Source organism: Mercurialis annua, linkage group LG6 (genome assembly GCF_937616625.2).
Source record: "Mercurialis annua linkage group LG6, ddMerAnnu1.2, whole genome shotgun sequence".
NCBI classification, from domain to species: domain Eukaryota; kingdom Viridiplantae; phylum Streptophyta; class Magnoliopsida; order Malpighiales; family Euphorbiaceae; genus Mercurialis; species Mercurialis annua.
Window position 1 is genome coordinate 23,730,594 of NC_065575.1, and position 18,797 is coordinate 23,749,390.

General features: G+C 32.1%; 2 protein-coding genes across 2 annotated transcripts; both read right to left on the reverse strand.

Moving 5' to 3' along the window:
- Window positions 1-9,520: 9,520 nt before the first annotated feature.
- On the reverse strand, window positions 9,521-18,302 carry LOC126653484 (uncharacterized). Its single transcript, XM_050347386.2, has 10 exons — window positions 18,211-18,302; window positions 13,381-13,591; window positions 12,845-13,267; window positions 12,034-12,156; window positions 11,675-11,922; window positions 11,364-11,573; window positions 11,183-11,275; window positions 11,015-11,113; window positions 10,586-10,900; window positions 9,521-9,715 (listed from the first exon to the last, which is right to left on the reverse strand). The coding sequence occupies exons 2-9, from the start codon at window positions 13,583-13,585 to the stop codon at window positions 10,598-10,600; spliced, it is 1,704 nt and encodes a 567-aa protein (XP_050203343.1). The 5' UTR covers window positions 13,586-13,591; window positions 18,211-18,302; the 3' UTR covers window positions 9,521-9,715; window positions 10,586-10,597.
- On the reverse strand, window positions 13,863-17,365 carry LOC126687698 (uncharacterized). The gene is made up of 3 exons (XM_050382255.1): window positions 14,832-17,365; window positions 14,632-14,719; window positions 13,863-14,546 (listed from the first exon to the last, which is right to left on the reverse strand). The coding sequence occupies exons 1-3, from the start codon at window positions 17,363-17,365 to the stop codon at window positions 13,863-13,865; spliced, it is 3,306 nt and encodes a 1,101-aa protein (XP_050238212.1).
- Window positions 18,303-18,797: the final 495 nt, after the last annotated feature.

An 18,797-nucleotide genomic window follows, 5' to 3' on the forward strand; every position in this document is an offset into this window, starting at 1 on the left:
CGGAACAAAACCAAACGTTTCACATTTTTAGCGATTTAAGCCAAACGTTTACAAACAATACTAAACAAATCCAAGTGTTTCATCTTTTTAGCGATTTAAGCCAAACGTGTACAAACGTTACGAAACAAATCCAAGCGTTTCACCTTTTTAGCAATTTAAGCCAAACATTTACAAACGTTATGAAACAAATCCAAACGTTTCACCTTTTTAGCCATTTAAGCGAAACGTTTACAAATGTTTCGAAACAAAACCAAACGTTTCACCTTTTTACCAATTTAAGCCAAACGTTTACAAACGTTACAAAACAAATCCAAACGTTTCCCCTTTTTAGCAATTTAAGCCAAACGTTTACAAACGTTACGAAACAAATCCAAACCTTTCACCCTTTTAGCAATTTAAATCCAAACGTTTCCCCTTTTTATAGATTCAAGCCAAACGTTTACAAACGATACGAAACAAATCCAAACGTTTCCCCTTTTTAATGATTTAAGCCAAACGTTTAACCTTTTTAGCGATTTAAGTCAAACGTTTACAAACTTTACGAAACAAATCCAAACGTTTCACCTTTTTAGCGATTTAATTCAAACGTTTAAAAACGTTACGAAAGATATCCAAACGTTTAAAACGTTACAAAACCCTTTTTAACAATTTAAGCCAAACGTTTACAAACGTTACGAAACAAATCTAAACGTTTCACCTTTTTAGCGATTTAAGCCAAACATTTACAAACGTTACTAAACAAATCCAAACGTATTACCTTTTTAGTGATTTAAGCCAAACGTTTACAAACGGTACAAAACAAATCCAAATGTTTCCCCTTTTTAGCAATTAACCTAAACGTTTATAAACGCTACAAAACAAATCCAAACATTTCACCTTTTTAGCAATTTAAGCCAAACATTTACTAACGTTACGAATTCGTTTTAGCAATTTAAGCCAAATGTTTACAAACGTTACGAAACAAATCCAAACGTTTTACCTTTTTAGCGATTTAAGTCAAACTTTTATAAACGTTACGAAACAAATCCAAACATTTCCCCTTTTTAGCAATTTAAGCCAAACGTTTACAAACGTTAAGAAACAAATCCAAATGTTCACAAACGTTAAGAAACAAATCCAAGCGTTTCACCCTCTTAGCGATTTAAACCAAACGTTTAAAAACTGTACAAAACAAATCAAAACGTTCCCCTTTTTAGTGATTTAAGCCAAACATTTAAAACGCTACGAAACAAATAAAAACATTTCACATTTTTAGCAATTTAAGCCAATCATTTACTAACGTTACGAAACAAATCCAAGCGTTTCACCTATTTAGCAATTTAAGCCAAATGTTTACAAACGTTATTAAACAAATACAAGCGTTTCATTTTTTTTAGCAATTTAAGCCAAACGTTACGAAATAAATCCAAACGTTTTACCTTTTTAGCGATGTAAGCCAAACGTTTACTAATGTTACTAAACAAATCCAAACGTTTCACCTTTTTAGCGATTTAAGCCAAACGTTTACAAACGATATGAAACAAAACCAAACGTTTACAAACGGTACGAAACAAATCAAAACGTTTGGCCCTATTAGCGATTTAAGCCAAACGTTTACAAACACTACGAAACAAATCCAAGCGTTCACCTTTTTAGCAATTTAAGCCAAACGTTTACAAACGTTACGAAACAAAACAAAACGTTTCACCTTTTTAACGATTTAAGTCAAACGTTTACAAACGTTACAAAACAAATCCAAACGTTTTCCCTTTTTAGCGATTTAAGCTAAACTTAAACGTTACGAAACAAATCCAAACCTTTCACCCTTTTAGCAATTTAAATCCAAACGTTTCACCTTTTTATAGATTCAAGCCAAACGTTTACAAACGATAGGAAACAAATCCAAACGTTTCCCCTTTTTAGTGATATAAGCCAAACGTTTAACCTTTTTAGCGATTTAAGCCAAACGTTTACAAACTTTACGAAACAAATCCAAACGTTTCACCTTTTTAGCGATTTAATTCAAACGTTTAAAAATGTTACGAAAGAAATCCAATCGTTTAAAACGTTACAAAACCCTTTTTAACAATTTAAGCCAAACGTTTACAAATGTTACGAAACAAATCTAAACGTTTCACCTTTTTAGCGATTTAAGCCAAACATTTACAAACGTTACGAAACAAATCCAAACGTTTTACCTTTTTAGTGATTTAAGTTAAACTTTTACAAACGCTACAAAACAAATCCAAATGTTTCCCCTTTTTAGCAATTTAACCTAAACGTTTACAAACACTACGAAACAAATCCAATCATTTCACCTTTTTAGCAATTTAAGCCAAATGTTTAGGTTACGAATTCGTTTAAGCAATTTAAGCCAAATGTTTACAAACGTTATGAAATAAATCCAAGCGTTTCACCTTTTTAGCAATTTAAGCCAAATGTTTACAAACGCTACGAAACAAATCCAAACGTTTTACCTTTTTAGCGATTTAAGTCAAACGTTTACAAAGGTTACGAAACAAATCCAAACGTTTCCCCTTTTTAGCAATTTAAGCCAAATGTTAAGAAACAAATCTAACAGTTCACAAACGTTACGAAACAAATCCAAACGTTCACCCTCTTAGCGAATTAAACCAAACGTTTACAAACATTACGAAACAAAACTAAACGTTTTAATTTTTTAGCGATTTAATCCAAACGTTTATAAACGTTACGAAACAAAACCAAATGTTTATAACGTTACGAAACAAATCCAAGAGTTTCACCTTTTTAGCAATTTAAGCCAAACATATATAATAGTAACAATACAAATACAAGCGTTTCACCTTTTTAGCAATTTAAGCCAAACTTTTACAAACGTTATGAAATGAATCCAAACGTTTCACCTTTTTAGCGATTTAAGCCAAACGTTAACAAACGGTACGAAACAAATCCAAACGTTTCTCCTTTTTAGCGATTTAAGCCAAACGTTTACAAACGTTGCTAAACAAATCCAAACGTTTCACCTTTTTAGCGATTTAAGCCAAACGTTTACAAACATTAAGAAACAAAACAAAACATTTAAAATGTTACGAAATAAATCCAAACGTTTCACATTTTTAGCGATTTAAGCCAAACGTTTACAAGCTTTACGGAACAAAACCAAACGTTTCACATTTTTAGCGATTTAAGCCAAACGTTTACAAACAATACTAAACAAATCCAAGTGTTTCATCTTTTTAGCGATTTAAGCCAAACGTGTACAAACGTTACGAAACAAATCCAAGCGTTTCACCTTTTTAGCAATTTAAGCCAAACATTTACAGACGTTATGAAACAAATATAAACGTTTCACCTTTTTAGCCATTTAAGCCAAACGTTTACAAATGTTTCGAAACAAAACCAAACGTTTCACCTTTTTAACGATTTAAGCCAAACGTTTACAAACGTTACAAAACAAATCCAAACGTTTCCCCTTTTTAGCGATTTAAGCCAAACGTTTACAAACGTTACGAAACAAATCCAAACCTTTCACCCTTTTAGCAATTTAAATCCAAACGTTTCACCTTTTTATAGATTCAAGCCAAACGTTTACAAACGATACGAAACAAATCCATATGTTTCCCCTTTTTAATGATTTAAGCCAAACGTTTAACCTTTTTAGCGATTTAAGTCAAACGTTTACAAACTTTACGAAACAAATCCAAACGTTTCACCTTTTTAGCGATTTAATTCAAACGTTTAAAAACGTTACAAAAGATATCCAAACGTTTAAAACGTTACAAAACCCTTTTTAACAATTTAAGCCAAACGTTTAGAAACGTTACGAAACAAATCTAAACGTTTCACCTTTTTAGCGATTTAAGCCAAACATTTACAAACGTTACGAAACAAATCCAAACGTTTTACCTTTTTAGTGAACGTTTACAAACAGTACAAAACAAATCCAAATGTTTCCCCTTTTTAGCAATTTAACCTAAACGTTTACAAACGCTACAAAACAATGCAAACATTTCACCTTTTTAGCAATTTAAGCCAAACATTTACTAACGTTACAAATTCGTTTTAGCAATTTAAGCCAAATGTTTACAAACGTTACGAAACAAATCCAAACGTTTTACCTTTTTAGCGATTTAAGTCAAACTTTTATAAACGTTACGAAACAAATCCAAACATTTCCCTTTTTTAGCAATTTAAGCCAAACGTTTACAAACGTTAAGAAACAAATCCAAACGTTCACAAACGTTAAGAAACAAATCCAAGCGTTTCACCCTCCTAGCGATTTAAACCAAAAGTTTACAAACGTTACGAAACAAAACTAAACGTTTCACCTTTTTAGTGATTTAAGCCAAACGTTTACAAACGTTATGAAACAAATCCAAGCGTTTCACCTTTTTAGCAATTTAAGCCAAACATTTAAAATAGTAACAAAACAAATCCAAGTGTTTCACCTTTTTAGCAATTTAAGCCAAACGTTTAAAAACGTTACGAAACAAATCCAAACGTTTTACCTTTTTAGTGAACGTTTACAAACGGTACAAAACAAATCCAAATGTTTCCCCTTTTTAGCAATTTAACCTAAACGTTTACAAACGCTACAAAACAAATCCAAATATTTCACATTACGAAACAAATCCATACGTTTCACCTTTTTAACGAATTAAGCCGAATGTTTACAAACGTTACAAAATAAATCCAAACGTTACGAAACAAAACCAAAAGTTTACAAACGTTACGAAACAAATCCAAGCGTTTCACCTTTTTAGCAATTTTAGTCAAATATTTACAAACGCTACGAAACAAATCCAAATGTTTCACCTTTTTAGCGATTTAAGCAAAACGTTTACAAATGTTACGAAACAAATCCAAACGTTTCACTTTTTTAGCGATTTAAGCTAAACGTTTACAAACGTTACGAAACAAATCCAAACGTTTCCCCTTTTTAGCGATTTGAGCCAATCGATTACAAACTCTCTACGAAACAAATCCAAATGTTTCACCTTTTTAGCAATTTAAGCCAAACGTTTATAAACGATAGGAAACAAATCCAAGCGTTTTTACCTTTTTAGCAATTCAAGCCAAACATTTACAAATGTTACGAAACAAATCCAAACATTTCACCTTTTTAGAGATTTAAGCCAAACGTTTACAAATGTTACGAAACAAATCCAAACGTTTACCTTTTAGCGATTTAAGCCAAACGTTTCAAATGTTGCGAAACAAATCCAAACGAAAACAAATCCAAACCTTTTTAGCGATTTAAGCCAAACATTTACAAACATTTCGAAACAAACCAAATGTTTAAAACGTTACGAAACAAATCCAAGCGTTTCACCTGTTTAGCAATTTAAGCCATACTTTTAAAAACGTAACGAAACAAACCCTCGCGTTTCACCTTTTTAGCAATATAAGCCAAACGTTTTCAAACGTTACGAAACAAATCCAAAAGTTTCCCCTTTTTAGCGACTTAAGCCAAACGTTTACAAACGGTATCAAAAAAATCCAAACGTTTCTCCTTTTTAGCGATTTAAGCCAAACGTTTATAAACGTTACGAAACAAATCCAAACGTTTCGCCTTTTTAACGATTTAAGCCAAACGTTTAATAATGTTGCGTAAGAAATCCAAACGTTTAAAACGTTACAAAACCCTTTTTAGCAATTTAAACCAAACGTTTGCAAACGTTACTAAACAAATCAAAACGTTTTACCTTTTTAGCGATTTAAGCCAAACGTTTACAAACTTTACAAAACAAATCCAAAAATTTCACCTTTTTAGCAATATAAGCCAAACGTTTACAAACGTTACGAAACAAAACCAAACATTTTACGTTTTTTGCAATTTAAGCCAAACGTTTACAAACATTACGAAACAAAACCAAACGTTTCACCTTTTTAGCGATTTAAGCAAAACGTTTACAAACTCTACGAAAAAAATCCAAACGTTTCCCCTTTTTAGCGATTTAAGCCAAACGTTTACAAACAATACAAAAGAAATCCAAGCGTTTACCTTTTAGCAAATTAAGCCAAACGTTTACAAACGTTACGAAACAAATCCAAACGTTTCACCTTTTTAGCGATTTAAGACAAACGTTAACAAACGTTACGAAACAAATCCAAACGTTTACAAACGTTAAGAACAAATCCAAACATTTTACGTTTTTAGCGATTTAAGCCAAACGTTTACAAACGTTATGAAACAAAACCAAACATTTCACTTTTTTAGCGATATAAGTCAAACGTATACAAACGTTACGAAACAAAACAAAACGTTTCAAACGTTACGAAACAATACAAGCGTTTCACCTTTTTAGCAATTTAAGCCAAACGTTTACAAACGTTGTGAAACAAATCCAAACGTTTCCTCTTTTTAGCGATTTAAGCCAAACGTTTGCAAACATTACGAAACAAATCCATACGTTTCACCTTTTTAACGAATTAAGCCGAATGTTTACAAACGTTAGAAAATAAATCCAAACGTTACGAAACAAAACCAAAAGTTTACAAACGTTACGAAACAAATCCAAGCGTTTCACCTTTTTAGCAATTTTAGTCAAATATTTACAAACGTTACGAAACAAATCCAAACGTTTCACCCTTTTAACTATTTAAGCCAAACTTTTACAAGAGTTACGAAACAAAACTAAATGTTCACCTTTTTTGCGATTTAAGACAAACGTTTACAAACGTTACGAAACAAATCCAAACGTTTCCCCATTTTAGCAATTTAAGCCAAACATTTAAAACGTTACGAAACAAATCCAAACGTTTCACCTTTTTGTTGATTTAAGCCAAACGTTTACAAACATTACGTAACAAATCCAAATGTTTCCCCATTTTAGCAATTTAAGTCAAACATTTAAATTGTTATGAAACAAATCCAAATATTTCACCTTTTTGTTGATTGACGCCAAATGTTTAACCTTTTTAGCGATTTAAGTCAAACGTTTACAAACTTTACGAAACAAATCCAAACGTTTCACCTTTTTAGCGATTTAATTCAAACGTTTAAAAACGTTGCGAAAGATATCCAAACGTTTAAAACGTTACAAAACCCTTTTTAACAATTTAAGCCAAACGTTTACAAACGTTAGGAAACAAATCTAAATGTTTCACCTTTTTAGCGATTTAAGCCAAACATTTACAAACGTTACGAAACAAATCCAAATGTTTCCCCTTTTTAGCAATTTAACCTAAACGTTTACAAACGCTACAAAACAAATCCAAACATTTAACCTTTTTAGCAATTTAAGCCAAACATTTACTAACGTTACGAATTCGTTTTAGCAATGTAAGCCAAATGTTTACAAACGTTACGAAACAAATCCAAACGTTTTACCTTTTTAGCGATTTAAGTCAAACTTTTATAAACGTTACGAAACAAATCCAAACATTTCCCTTTTTTAGCAATTTAAGCCAAACGTTTACAAACGTTAAAAAACAAATCCAAACGTTCACAAACGTTAAGAAAGAAATCCAAGCGTTTCACCCTCTTAGCGATTTAAACCAAACGTTTACAAACGTTACGAAACAAAACTAAACGTTTCACCTTTTTAGTGATTTAAGCCAAACGTTTACAAACGTTACGAAACAAAACCAAACGTTTATAACGTTATGAAACAAATACAAGCGTTTCACCTTTTTAGCAATTTAAGCCAAACATTTAAAATAGTAACAAAACAAATCCAAGTGTTTCACCTTTTTAGCAATTTAAGCCAAACGTTTACAAACGTTATGAAATGAATCCAAACGTTTCACCTTTTTAGCGATTTAAGCCAAACGTTAACAAACGGTACAAAACAAATCTAAACGTTTCTCCTTTTTAGCGATTTAAGCCAAACGTTTACAAACGTTGCTAAACAAATCCAAGTGTTTCACCTTTTTAGCGATTTAAGACAAACCTTTACAAAGGTTAAGAAACAAAACAAAACATTAAAAACGTTACGAAATAAATCCAAACGTTTCACATTTTTAGCGATTTAAGCCAAACGTTTACAAGCGTTACGGAACAAAACCAAATGTTTCACATTTTTAGCGATTTAAGCCAAACGTTTACAAACAATACTAAACAAATCCAAGCATTTCACCTTTTTAGCAATATAAGCCAAACATTTACAAACATTATGAAACAAATCCAAACGTTTCACCTTTTTAGACGTTTAAGCCAAACGTTTACAAATGTTACGAAACAAAACCAAATGTTTCACCTTTTTAGCGATTTAAGCCAAATGTTTAACCTTTTTAGCGATTCAAGCCAAACGTTATGAAACAAATCCAAACGTTTCCCTTTTTTAGTGATTTAGGCCAAACGTTTCACCTTTTTAGCAATTGAAGCCAAACGTTTACCAACGTTACGAAATAAATCCAAACGTTTCACCTTTTTAGCGATTTAATTAAAAAGTTCAAAAACGTTACGAAAGAAATCCAAACGTTTAAAACGTTATGAAACCCTTTTAGCAATTTAAGCCAAACGTTTACAAACGTTACGAAACAAATCGAAACATTTCACCTTTTTAGCGATTTAAGCCAAACGTTCACAAACGTTACGAAACAAATCCAAATGTTTCCCTTCTTAGCGATTTAAGCCAAACGTTTACAAACGTTACGAAAGAAAACCAAATGTTTCACCTTTTTAGCTATTTAAGCCAAACATTTACAAACGTTACGAAACAAAACCAAAGGTTTAAAACGTTACGAAACAAATCCAAGCATTACACCTTTTTAGCAATTTAAGCCAAACATTTACAAATGTAACGAAACAAATCCAAGCGTTTCACGTTTTTTGCAATTTAAGCCAAACATTTACAAATGTTACGAAACAAATCCACACATTTCTCCTTTTTAGCAATTTAAGCCAAACGTTTACAAACGTTACGAAACAAATCCAAACATTTCCCCTTTTTAGCGATTTAAGCCAAACGTTTACAAACCACTACAAGAAAACAGCTCAATAGCGACCGGAAAACCGGTCCTTAAAAGCAACAGTTCGGTCTCTATTAACTTTTAGCGATCGAAATATTCCGGTCGCCAACGGACGCTATAAGCCTCGGCCCTAATAGTAATTAGGGACCGGAATTGGTGTCGGACGCAAAAATGTTTTAGCGACAGGAACTTTTCTAGTCGCTTATAACTTTTTTGCGACCGAAACTATTTATATCTGTGACCGAGTTCCCTTCATTATTATTTATATATAACGGTAACTTTTACTAATAGCGACCATTTTATTTAGTATTAGTGACCAAAATCCGGTCTCTATATTCAGAATTAATAGCTTATTCAAATTAACTGCAACAGTATATTACATTATTTGTTACCGGAATCCGGTCACAAAAAATATTTTAATTATTGAATTTTTAGTTGTTGTGACTACAAATCCGATCGCAATAAACATGTTAATTATTATGTAATATTTTAAACGGCTTTATGTTTTAATGAGATCAAATCTATTTTAATTATACTATAAATGTGAGACCAAATATTATAACAAAGTAATATTTCTATAATTGTACAAAATAATTATACTTACAATTGTAACAAGATGTTCAACAATTTTTAAATCGTTCACAAATATTAGACATCTAAAAACACAATTTTTAGGAACTACAAACCACAAAATAGTTTTACCTCCAATAATCCAAAAATATAAAATGCCTAAATATTTTCAAAACAGAAATAATTCTAGTCTATCCAAAAAGAATGTGCCTGATTCAAAAATAATTTTTGATGCACGATTTTCGTACGGTGTTGTTCGTAGACCCACCTGTAATAAAAAGAACGTGGATTAAAACTATATTATATTATTAGGATAAATTAAGTAACTAAATTAAAAGAGCAATTTGGCAGACATAATTGCAGTAAATAAGATTGGGTAAACAATATGTTTTAAGCTCAAACATGTTCATTACAAAAAAAATTCAAGGCAGAGTATACATTTCAAAACCCCCAAAATTAGAACTACCAAGAAATGCACGTAATACAAGCTTATAACAATTGAAATATGCAAGTCTTAATACTCTACACAATTGTAAACTATTAAGTAATCAATATAGAAATAAAAACTTAGCGAATAGCAATAGTAGCTATAAAATAGCATGACGACGGTCCATTTCTGTATTGATATCATTACTAATAGTTCGCTAAACTTATATGAGCAATTATCTTTCTATTTCACCACTAAACTCTCTATACAAGCAACAAAAAAATGCTAAGAATCAATAAAATTACAGCCAATAAACCAACAAAATGATAAATTTCTACTTCCAAACAACTAGAGAAAATGTAATATAATTCTGAAATCTACCAATTACAGGTGCAAGATCTAATTTGGGAAACATTATAAAGTCTTCAATTATATACTTTGCACGAAACAAAATCATATCAAGTAACTCAAGTGAGCAGAAAATTACCTCACTTTTGGCATTGATTCATTTTCTTTCTAATTATACCAATAAACTAGCTTATTTAAACGTTAAATTTTTCAAGCATGCAGCAAATTTCATAATTGCATTTATACATATAAGTAATCTATAGTTTCTTAAAGTTTGAAATCAAATTATTTGCACATAATCAACAAAACTTGGAGATGAAATGCATTATATAAATAACAGTTTGGATAATTAATAGTCCATACCTGCAATATGATTTAATACATAAGGTCTTCAGCCGGGGGTGAAGAACATGGAGGCTGAAAGTTGGTACTTTGTTGAGATAAAAACATTTCCTTTAGCTTTTGAAATTCTTCTTCTAATGAACTTAAGCGAACTTTCATTGAGCGATTTTCTTCTACAAGTTCTGCTTTTCTAGAAGATGAACCATCCAAGTCTTTTCGCTTTACTCCACCACCAAAACAAACCACATGGCCATGATTCTGAGTTTTGAAACATTTATCAACTAATTCAATACGTGAAAGAGATGGTTCTGAGCGAATAACTTCTTGAATTTCATCCTACAATATAATACAATGTTAAAAAGATAATATTAATACAACAATCAAACAATTTCAATTTTAGTATCAATAATGATAAAAATCAACAAACAAATATATAAATTAGTAACATACATATTTTTCAATTGTTTCAAGTTCAATAAGCTTGCCGTTCTTACTATGACTTGCATGAAATACAACAGCCACGTCTGGTGGGTTACCTTCTTTACCTCCCTTCACCAAAAAAAATAGCACATATTAAGAGGTAAACATAAACAGAAATAGTAATTCAATGTAGTTTACCATTTCATAAATGATCTCTCTCACAGGCTTGCTTCCCGTACGATGTGGCATTGTTAACTTGGATCTACGGTGTGAATTGCGGATGCTTACTTCCTAACATATGTAAAATTAAACGAAAAAATATAAGACAAATTTTTTGATACCTTATATAAATTCATTTGAGTTTAAAAGTACGTCATACCTTATATTTTTTATCAGAGTAATAGTTCTTCACCAACCATTCCCAATCGTCTTTATGTACTCCATTAGGCACACAGTTCAATGCTTCTTGTTCTGACATGTTCTTTACATTTTTGATATGCATCTTTCCCCTCCATTTATTCCATAGCTCTCTCATATGGTGGAGGACATCATCTCGATGATCTAATAGGTCATCAGCTTCAAACTTTTCCTATAAAAGTTGTAATATTTTTCATCCCTTAAAGCTTAAATATAAAGAAGAAAATCAAGAGTTGAAACAAAGCAAAAAGATTCAATTGTTTTAAGAAATACCGTGACCGAATCCCACATATGGTTCTTTCTTTCTTCGGGAATTTCCTTCCATGATCTCACATTTAAAGGACAAATTTGACGATCACGAATAATTTTCCCCAAATGTCTCGTAAAGCATTTATGATTCTGTCCAACTGCACGATTGTTGTAAAATGTCACATTCAACTTCTCCCCCCTTTTCAAGCCAGCGACTTCTTTTATCATATTCCTTCCTCGCCCTTTTTTCTTTTTATTTTTACCTCCTGAATCTTCAAATAACCATAACAGAAAGTGAATGGCTACTTCTATGCATAATATAATTTAAAAAAAGAAAAAGAAAAATCACAGGCTATTTCATTCTTAATAAGTAAGAATAATACTTGTTGTATTATCTTGCACTAGCTCAGACGGTTGAGGCAAAGGAGTGTCACTTGGTAGGTCAGTTGAACTATTAGAACCCATAGTATAAGCATTTCTTATGGAAGACCCTTTTTGTAAAGCACCTATATTGAACAATGAATTGTAACGGAACATGAACACATTATTGAATAATGGGAGTGTGGGATCATGTATACTGAATCTTCATGAAATTAAATGTCAGATCAGAGTTCAAAAGAAGAAATAAAAGATTAAGCTGAACATGCCTGCAAATTAATCATAATGTAAAAGCTTACAACTTTGCAAAAATGATTCAACTATCAACAATCTTAACAAATGTATCTTAAAAATACAAAAGCAAAAGCAAAAAGGATAATTAAAATAAATATAGAAAAATGAGATGCTTAGATACAAATAAGGCTTAATGTATTAACAAATTAGGTCTTAGTTTATTGACAAATACATTAACCTTTCCACTGTCAACAAATACACTACTCTACTTGAATACATTAGCTGTTCAAATCAGGTTTTAATTTATTAACAAATTCATTAACCTTTCCATTGTCAATAAATACATTAACATATTTAAATGTATAAGCTATTCAAATAAATTCTCAATTTGTTAATAAATATATAAACCTTTGCACTGTCAACAATATCAAAACACACAAACTGATCCCAATTTACAAATCTAAAGTATAAAGAGCCGAAAATAAAAGATATATGTACATGCCTAACAACATATGTATTTTCAACAAATCAATGAAGAATTATGAATGCCAAATGTATATCTAGAAAATTAAAGTGTGTTACCTTCTTTAGAAGATGAACAAGTGGACTTTGAGCTGCCATCGCGTCGCCTATCACTAGGTGGGTTTGGAACTTCAGTCCTTGTGCTACTAGCCCATCGGTCAGAGTTAGGAGGAGGCTGCCAAGGGTCTCCATCTATTGCAGGTGTTTGCCTAGCACCCCAATCTGAAGGAGGCTCCCTAGAGCCCCCATTTCTTGGGCCTTCTTTGTCCCGATTGTATATAGGCACGTATTTTCCAGCGGCAGCAGCAACAGAAGATGTTCCTAGCTCCGGATAGGACACAGCCGAAGGATATGAAGGCCTAGAAGATGCACAATATATTCTCCTTTTCTCTTCTTTTTCTATCTCTCTTTGCCTTTGTTTTTGAGCAATTTCATCTAATTTTGCCTTGCGCTCTAGTTCCACTTTCCTTTGTTTTTCACCCTCTGCATTTAAAAAAATGCTAATGAAATGACACAAATTCTAACTTACTCAAGTTCAGGTGACCATTCTACTAAGTTATGATACAATGAATGAAAAATAAAGATAGAGAAGATACCAGTTATCCCCTGCTCAATGCCAAATTGTGTAATTGGAGTACTTGTAGCACTTTTCAATGAATTAATTGGCCTACTTCCATCTTCAGAAATCATTTGTCTTAACCCTTGACCACTCGCTTTACCTAATAAACCTTGTTTTATGTACTTGATCTTTCCAGGCCTTAAATTTGATTCTGCTCTGTTTTTTGCTTTAGCTGGCTGCATTTTAGCCTAAGTCAAACAAAACAAAAGATAAACCATTATAACAAGAAATCAGCAGCTATAACTAATAAAAAAGAGTTTACATAAGCATATATATCAATTCAGTTACTACTTTAACTATAGTAGACAAATGGAAGTTGTGATTAACAACTATATTCAAAAATTGAAAGAAAAAAAAAATAGGCACTGAAATAGCCAAAATAATCCATACATGTCTTGTAAAACAACCAAAATAATTCATAAATGTTTTGTGAAACAAAAGAAAATCAAACTTAAAAACTTATGTCATCTTTCTTTTTCTTGTCCTTCTCTCTTCCACTGGTTTTGGATCCACAGTTATTGGTTCCAAATCACTTCTACTCCAATTGAACTGTTCTTCTATATCACGATCTACAAATCTCGGTTGAAAAGATTCTGCTTGATGATATGCTTCATGTCCAAGGTCCACTGATTCAACCTCGTCTTCCGATTGCAATGGAAATGTATACAGATCACGAGGTTGGGTCTTTCGCACGACACACCAGCCTTTATTTTTATTATCTTTGGCATAGAAAACTTGTGAGGCCTGGCTAGCTATTACAAATGGCTCATTTGTTTTTAAAAATCGTTGACAATTGACACTTATAATCCCATACTCATCAACTTGAATTCCTTTTACTTTATCATATACATCCCACCACTTACAACGGAACAACATCACTCGCCTTCCGCCAAGATATTGAATTTCTAGAATTTCAGACAAAACACCATAATAATCAATATTTTCAGCTTCTATGCCATTGTCACCAACAACGACCACTCCACTATTTTGTGTCCTAAGGCCCTTTTCATGATCTTCTATATGAAATCTATATCCATTACAGATATACCCTTTAAAACTTGTAACATATTGACTAGGACCACGAGCTAATGAAAACAAATCTTCCATCGTTTTGCTATTGTCATCCTTATGCAATTGTGTTACCTACATTAACGATTATATGTAAATTTAATGTAATTATTTAGAATAATTTAACAGCACGAAGAAGAACTACTGGAGTGGTACTTACTCTAGTATTGAACCAATTTACAAAGTGTTCATCCCATTCTTTGTTAGACAAATTATGTAGACTACCTGCTTCAATTTGTGAAAATTCTCTACAAAAAAAAGTCAAAACGATAGTGAAATAAGAAAGGAACGAAATGAATAAAGTTAAAAATTTCTTACTCGAGGAAAGGTTGGACTTCTTCACAATTTTTTAAAACATACACATGAGCTTGTTCCATCTCTCTCATACTAAGATCACATATTTTCCTTGCTCCTAAAACTCGTCCAGGATGGCAAAAAATTTTAATCTCCCCAATAGCATCATCAGCACCACCATCATAATTGCGCTCGAGGCGATTAAACTTTGTTTCTATGCTAGATAAGTACCTTGAGCAAAGGGTCATGCATTCATTTGCAATAAAGCCTTCTGCAATTGAACCCTCTGGACGAGCCGTGTTACGTATAAGAGACTTCAAAGTGTACATTGTTCGTTCTACAAAGTACATCCACCGATATTGCACAGGACCACCAATCATAGCTTCAGTAGGCAAATGTATAGGCAAATGAACCATTATATCGAAAAATGAAGGAGGGAATGTCTTCTCTAATTTGCAAAGTGTTATAGGTATTTGAGCATCAATTTGTTTTAACTCCTCTACTTTCAATACTTTAGCACCAAGAACATTGAAAAATGTAGATAACTCGAGAAGTGGTTCATAAACTGCTTTAGGAAGAAGACCACGCATCGCAAGGGGAAGCAAGTGTTGCAAAAGAACATGACAATCATGACTCTTTAAACCAGAAAATTTATGATCTCTAAGGTTGACAGAATGAGAAATGTTGGATGAAAAGCCATCTGGGACTTTTAAATCCTTTAGGAAAAGACAAAATCTATGTTTGTCTTCAGTAGACAATGTGTAAGACGCCAATGGTATTTTATATTTATCTCCATGCTTGATTGGGTGTAATTCTTTCCTTATCTTCATAGCTTGCAAATCAAGCCGAGATTTTAGGGTATCCTTGGTCTTTCCTTTGAGATCCATGATTGTGCCAAGAATACTATCACATATATTCTTCTCGATGTGCATAACATCTAAATTATGTCGTAATAATAAAGTATCCCAGTAAGGAAGTTCAAAAAAGATACTCTTCTTATTCCAATTATCACCCCTACTTTTATGTGATATTTTGACCCTTTTATTAGGATCCTTGGTTAGAATCATCCCATCAAGGTTGCGTACTTGTTCGAGTATGTCATGACCAGAAATAGGCTTTGGTGGTCGTCTTTTCTCTCTAGTTCCATCAAATGATTTCTTATCATTTCGCCATCTATGAGTTGGTGAAAGATAACGACGATGTCCCATGAAACATTGTTTGCCACTGTGAGATAATCTTCTCCAAGAAGTTTCTTTATTGCAGCAAGGACAAGCCAATCTTCCCTTAGTGCTCCATCCAGACAAATTTCCATATGCAGGAAAGTCATTGATAGTCCACAACAAAGCAGCATGTAATTGGAAATTTTTCTCAGTTGATGCATCATATGTCTCAACCCCATTTTCCCATAACTCCTTTAGCTCTTCTATCAAAGGTTGGAGATAGACATCAATTGCATCGCCAGGACCTTCAGGACCCGGAATAAGGGTCGATAGAATCAAATTTGATTGCTTCATGCACATCCATGGTGGAACATTATATGGAATGAGTATAACAGGCCAAATGCTATATGGTGTCTTCGAATTTGTAAATGGTTGAAAACCATCACTAGCAAGGCCAAGCCTCACATTACGAGGGTCTGATGCAAATGATTCATGAAGCTCATCAAAATGTTTCCAAGCCATTGAATCTGCCGGATGCTTCAACATACCATCATCTTTACATTGTTCATGATGCCATCTCATGAAAGGAGATATCTTCCTCGACATAAACAATCTTTGAAGTCTGGGCTTTAATGGGAAATATCGTAATGTCTTGCATGGTATTTTCTTCCCATTTTTCTTATGCTGGTTATCACCACTATTCTTATTTTGCTTCCATCTTGAAGTGCCACAAATTTTACAGAAGTTGGCCTCTTTATCATCCTTCCAAAACAACAAGCAATTATTGTCACAAGCATCAATCTTTTGATAGGAAAGTCCAAGTGCCTTGATTATTTTCTTTGCATCATAGTATGAATTAGGCAAAGAAGACCCTTTAGGAAGTAATTCTTCATTAAGATACTTTAATAGCATGCTAAATGACTCATTACTCCATCGTCCAAGGCTCTTGATATGAAGCAAATTTACCAATGCAGACAACTTTGAGGTTTTAGAATTTGGATATAAAGGATGTTGAGAATCTTCTAGCAACATATAAAAGTGCTTTGCTTCGGTATTGGGTTCCTCTCTAAGAGCATCATTCGCATCAACATCACAAAAGTTAGGGTAGAAGTCCCTTAGAATTTCTTGCATGTCATCCTCGCCTTCATCTCCAGATTCTTCATCATTGTCACCTTCACTTTCTGATTGAGGCTCTCCGGATCTTTCCCCATGGTGATACCAAAACGTATAGTTCTCCAGTATTCCGTGGACAATAAGATGGGAGAAAACTGATTCACGAGTACCCAAAAGTGTGTTCATACATTTGATGCATGGACACCTAATATTAAGGTCCTCTCTTGTTCTTTCAAAAGCATAATCTATAAAAGATTTAACCCCCATTTTATACGATTCATTAAGCCGGTCATCAACAAGTTCCATCCAACGCTTACTAGGTGCCATTTTATCATACAATAAAGAAATTCAAGATGGCCTATAAAATCACAATTTTAGGTCATACATTAAGAGTTTTTGTAAAAGTCGAATAATTAACAATGGCAGTAGTCAAATTAATTATAATCAACAATGTCACTAAAATTACAAGTTTTTCAATTTTAAGCAGGTGAATGAAAAAAAAAAGGTCCCATAAATAAAATAGATCAATTAAGCAGTACAAAAAAGAAGCTTCACTTTACATTGTAAGAGTCATTTTAAAAACATCTTTACCGAAAATAAATTAGAGAACAAAATCTGTAAAAACAACCTTAAACATGCAATACTTTGTTTTTATTAAGAAAGCGCAAGAAAATGGAAGAGTATCATAATCAATCAATTATTGTTTGGTAATAATGCAACATACCTGTGCATTACAAATTCACAACATTTAATCAAAAGATTTGAAACAATAATATAAAGATTGTTTTAAATTAATTTTTAAGTAAGACACATTTAATCAAAGATTTGAAACCATAACACAAAGATCATTTTTGAAAATCACCCTAACCTGCTTTATATTGTGAGGAACCAACAGTATGAAAAAATGTTCTGTTTTTAAAATACAGCGATTTCCAAATTTAATAGCAAAACTATCTCTAAATTCTAAATGCAGCAGCTACTTTATTTATACTAAATCACAAGACTTAAGGAGCAGGAGGATTACTAATAAACATACTGTCATAGTTTTAGGCAGCACATAACAAACATTAACACTTTAATATTTTTCATTGTTTAATCAATTTTTCACACTTAGCAAAAGAAAATCCAATTTAAACTGAAAAAACTAAAAAGTTGCACAAAATAAAACTAACCGAGATCCCGCCGCGTTTAACTGAGCTACAATCAGAGATGCAAAAAGCGATTCATTTGTAACTTCCCACACCCAAAATTCAGATAATCCAAATTTGCTTTCTTTCTTTTTAAATTCTACAAAGTCAAATTTAAAAGGAAAATATTAGATTTAATAAATAAGAAACAAACATATTTGGATAAACATTGCCTAAAATATGAAAAAGGGTTGACGGGTCCACCAAAGAAGTAACATTTGAAGAAGCCAACTAAGCATTTTATTAAGAACAAATCTACCATCTTCAGGCCACCAAATTTTATTTATTAACTAACCTAACTCATTAATACTCAAGATCACTATGAATAATCTCATGATACCAGATTTATGATACAAATATATTAAAGATGTTTTATCATATCAAAAGATTCATCTCAAATAAGAAATTAACATATATTCCACTATTTAAACAATGCACTATATACTACATCTGTGTATAAAAATATTTTTCTATATTATAAGCTAAGGTTAGGCACCATTAAGATTCAAATATTTAATGCTCAAATTTGTCTGCAATTCTACAAGAGAAAATAGACAATTGACTACAAACTC

What these genes read in the sequence shown, in the direction of transcription:
- LOC126653484 (XM_050347386.2), bottom strand. Translation starts at nt 13,585, where the DNA reads ATGCAGCCAGCTAAAGCAAAAAACAGAGCAGAATCAAATTTAAGGCCT. An exon ending in CATTGAGCAGGGGATAACTG is followed by an intron (nt 13,268 to 13,380) that starts GTATCTTCTCTA and finishes TTTTAAATGCAG; the next exon opens with AGGGTGAAAAACAAAGGAAA. An exon ending in TTGTTCATCTTCTAAAGAAG is followed by an intron (nt 12,157 to 12,844) that starts GTAACACACTTT and finishes TGTTCAATATAG; the next exon opens with GTGCTTTACAAAAAGGGTCT.
- LOC126687698 (XM_050382255.1), bottom strand. Translation starts at nt 17,365, where the DNA reads ATGGCACCTAGTAAGCGTTGGATGGAACTTGTTGATGACCGGCTTAAT. An exon ending in GAGATGGAACAAGCTCATGT is followed by an intron (nt 14,720 to 14,831) that starts GTATGTTTTAAA and finishes TTTTTTTTGTAG; the next exon opens with AGAATTTTCACAAATTGAAG. An exon ending in TAAATTGGTTCAATACTAGA is followed by an intron (nt 14,547 to 14,631) that starts GTAAGTACCACT and finishes TCGTTAATGTAG; the next exon opens with GTAACACAATTGCATAAGGA.